The sequence below is a fragment of the Gigantopelta aegis genome, chromosome 6 (assembly GCF_016097555.1).
Source record: "Gigantopelta aegis isolate Gae_Host chromosome 6, Gae_host_genome, whole genome shotgun sequence".
Taxonomy (NCBI): domain Eukaryota; kingdom Metazoa; phylum Mollusca; class Gastropoda; order Neomphalida; family Peltospiridae; genus Gigantopelta; species Gigantopelta aegis.
In genome coordinates, this window is record NC_054704.1 from 52934577 (window position 1) to 52938458 (window position 3882).

The 3882-nt window shown below is 44.1% G+C and overlaps 1 protein-coding gene across 1 annotated transcript; it reads right to left on the minus strand.

Annotated features, from left to right (window-relative positions):
• On the minus strand, positions 1-3882 carry LOC121374619. Its single transcript, XM_041501725.1, has 2 exons — positions 2761-3882; positions 1-1955 (listed from the first exon to the last, which is right to left on the minus strand). The coding sequence occupies exons 1-2, from the start codon at positions 3880-3882 to the stop codon at positions 336-338; spliced, it is 2742 nt and encodes a 913-aa protein (XP_041357659.1). The 3' UTR covers positions 1-335.

Below are 3882 nucleotides of genomic sequence, written 5' to 3' on the forward strand. Positions count from 1 at the left end.
TAAAACCTTTCTTTCTTTCATGAATCTCTATTTAAAAATCAATGTGCTCTAGTGGGGTCGTTAAATAAAACAAAAACACTTTAACTCTATTTAGTGTCTCGTCTACAGGAGGACAGCCACTTCCGAGGAAATCCTTTACTGGAGATTTCATCCCTCTTGCGCCGCCAAAAAGAGGACTGCAACTCCCATACTAAAATTAAAGGAGCAATTAATCACTACTCGCAGGTGTTTCTTTTTCTTGGCCAGGTCTTAGATAATATTTGCTGCTACTATTTATGTGTTCCTTTAATTTCATTTCCATCATTAGATTTTTATTTCGGTTTAAAAAAAGAAAATCACATATGAGTGGATTTAGTATTGTGCGGAGACGACGAATCCGACTTCGGTTGGTGATGCTTCATCCTTTTACACTTCTGCTGCACCAGACTCCAGACTCGTCTGTTGGCGAAGAACGCGACGAAGAAAAGCACTCCCTGGGAGCTAACGAGGATGGAGAAGACGGTGGAGAAGGCCTGCAGTCTGGTGGACAGAAAGAGATAGGCGAACACCCACGACAGGCCCGTGGTGGTGGACAGCTTCACGCAGGCGAACATGCTGATCTTGTGCTCCTTCGAGGAGCTGATGGACTTGCGACTGCGCAGTTTCCACACAGTGATGGTGAAGATCAGAATGTTGAAGAAGACGAGGACGCCGATGGGGAGACAGAAGGCAAACATTCTGAAGCGGTCGCGTTTCATGTAGCAGACGGTCGAGCCGTATCCGGTGTCGCCGAACGTCACCAGGTTGGCCGTGATGGTGGACAGAACCACCAGGGCCGAGCAGCCGTAGGCGTAGAGGAGAGACACGAGAAAGACCTCCCTCACAGCCCGCGCTAGGCAGATGGACCTCAACGGGAAGCAGAGGGTGTAGAAGAGGTAGATGACTACTGCGTTCATCCACCACACAGTGGCGAGCCAGAAGAAGTGTATGAAGATGCCGATAGCCGTGCAGAGGTAGACGATCTGAGTCCTTTCCATGCCGAACTGAAACAAGGCCTGGGCGACGAACAGTGTGACGATGAGGCCCATGTTGGACACGCCACTGGACGTCCTGAGCTGTGGGAAGAGGCAGTACAGAACAAAGGACAGAGTCAGAAAGGACAGTGACAGATAAGTACATATGTCGGAGACTATGGATACCACTGTTAGTGTGGAATCTCCTGAAGGACGCCCGATAAGTAAACCTATGTAGCTGCGCACGCACATGCGGACGGAACGGTCGTTCAGGATGACGTAATTGTTGCTTTCCACTATGGTGTCGCTGATTATTATGTAAAGGGTTAATGTTGGGTAGGAAGTACCCAGATCGAGAGATGGTGGATGCACCTCCTGTTCTTGTAGGTGGATGTGAGGACAGGTTAGCAAATCGTTAACATCAAGAGTGATCGACTGTTCTACGGTGTCACTCAATGTCGGTGGAATAGTTTCCTTAAAAATGAACCTAGTGTTTGTAAATGGAGCCTTGCACAATAGTGCAGGTTTCAAAACCTCATAGTTCAAAATCGGACTAGCAATAATGTCGGATCTGTTATACAAATGAAGAACACTGTCTCTCGCGTGTCGTGTAATATTGAGCAATTCTTTCTCAAACTCGTCTCTTTTTACCATGTTTGGGAGGTACAAGAACATTTGTAATTTCCACAGTATGCGGAGATCGCTTCCTTCGCAGTTTCTTAGATCCAGAATTTCAAGGGTTGTATTTAGTCTCCGTGCATCTTCGGGGATGTGCTTCCTCAGGGATTGTGATATGCCCACTGCCATTTGTTCTACGTCCTCCGCATTGAGAGGGTGAGGTGGGTACACTCTGACCAGAAGGAGCATCCTGTAGCTGAATATGTTGGTCGTCCTGACGACACTGGAACAACGGTTATTCTGAAGCTGCTTTCCAATAGAACACTCAAGATGTATGCATACTTTCTGAAAAGCACATAAAAGTTGAATTTAATAAAAATGTTGACTGCAAAAAGGTTAGAGTGAGATATTTTTTCAATGTCTCATTACACACTTTCGAGTAAGTATTAATTATGGTCCACTATAGTTCCTAATTGTGATATATCTTCACATATTCACTTCAAGCAACTTGCTATGAAATAAAATGATTTGTATTTTTCAATAGTAAGCTCTCTGGCTGAATTTTGAATGCTCATGTTATTTTGTAATACTGTAATTTGACTTTTAGGGGACATGGGTGTAAAGCGGAAGAGGTGGTATGTGTGAATTGATTCCTGCATCACCAATACTGACTCATACTACAAGATACGGTCATATAGTAAAACACTGATGTGTAAATGTTCTCAATTTTGGAGTGAAAATCAATTCATATATATATATATATATATATTAGCAATGGTATAATATACTAAGGATAATCTGTTCTATTAGCAATATTTATTTGAAGTTGGGTGATTTGACATATATTCCAATGGTAGATAGCATATGTGTTGTGAGACCTCATTGGTTTTACTATTATTATTATTATTATTATTATTATTATATGAGGTCATGCTGCAAAAGTCTTGTTATGTTAGATTGATGGTAAACAAACTGCATACATAACTTATATTATTGTTTTCACCGTTTGTCCACACACCTGAGATACCTACTGCTTCGCCACCGACATCAGGCTGTTGGACTGCTAGTGGTACGTGTACGAATGCTTTCAGTTCATGGCATAGCTATAAAGTATTCACGTGAATATGCGACAAGTACTGAGTCTACATACCTTGTACGGATCAAATACTTCGTGTGGCGGACACGGCGACTTGTCCGTGGATGGTCCCGAGTCGCCTTCCACCTCCAGTAGAGCCATCATAGATGCGACGCGTACCTCATCTGATGCATCTGGCCGTTCCAGGAATACAATAGTCCAGTCAACATCGATGTTGCAAAGATAGCAGAAAATATTCCAGTATCTCTTATGCACGACGTTTTTGTAACTGTGACAAGCGGTTTCTATTCTTTCGTCGTACGTTTTCCAAACACCAGACATGTTGCACTCCTTTACGAGTGGTTCACGTACTTCGGAACAAAAGCGCAAATGTTTCCTATGCTTTGCGTTTGTAAAGAAACTTACTCTGCATCTAGGGTCATACGCTGCCTTTTTGTACACGGCTTTTGCCGAAGAGGTATTTGTGAACACTACTGTGTTACTGCAGACGACTCTCGTTTTCCAAGCTATGACGTCATCGGCATTGTGGCATTTTGCGCAGTGCGCGTTTCTGTAGACAAGAGTCATTCCGGTATCTTTGCCCGTGACCGGAATATTGGACAGCCAGTCCCACTTTTGACGTCTGCTACACTTATCTTTCTCTGGTTTCTCTGCCGTCTCTGGACACGCATTAACCATCATGTAGAAGTCTTCGTAATTGGCAGGTCTAATGGAATCGGTCTCGCATCCCAGTGGCATGTCTGTCGTCTGATTGCGAGTCTGGGCCAACTTCAAGTCGACACAGCAGTCGCCGTACCACTGGCAATACTCGTCGCAGTTGCAGCTCGCACAGTATCCATTCGAGGGGTAGGCAGCGTGAGGAAACGTCATCGTACACAGTTTCCCGCAGTACATAGAGTCGATGGCGGCCATTTGCTTTTTGAAATCATCGAAATAATAAGTGACGTTGTCAAACGGAGAAGCATACGACTTTGGAGAGTCCCGTTTTACGCGAACACGTCTGTTTTGAAACTCGTACGATTGTGAGTCCAGAACAGACGTACTTGAACCTTCAGAAAGCATACACGGAGGTAAAGTTGGTTTGTTTAGTTTTTCACCCTCTGCCAAGCATTTGTTGCCAACAAAAGTCACAAGAAGTAGACACAATAGGTTTTTTCCAAACCACCCACGTGACAT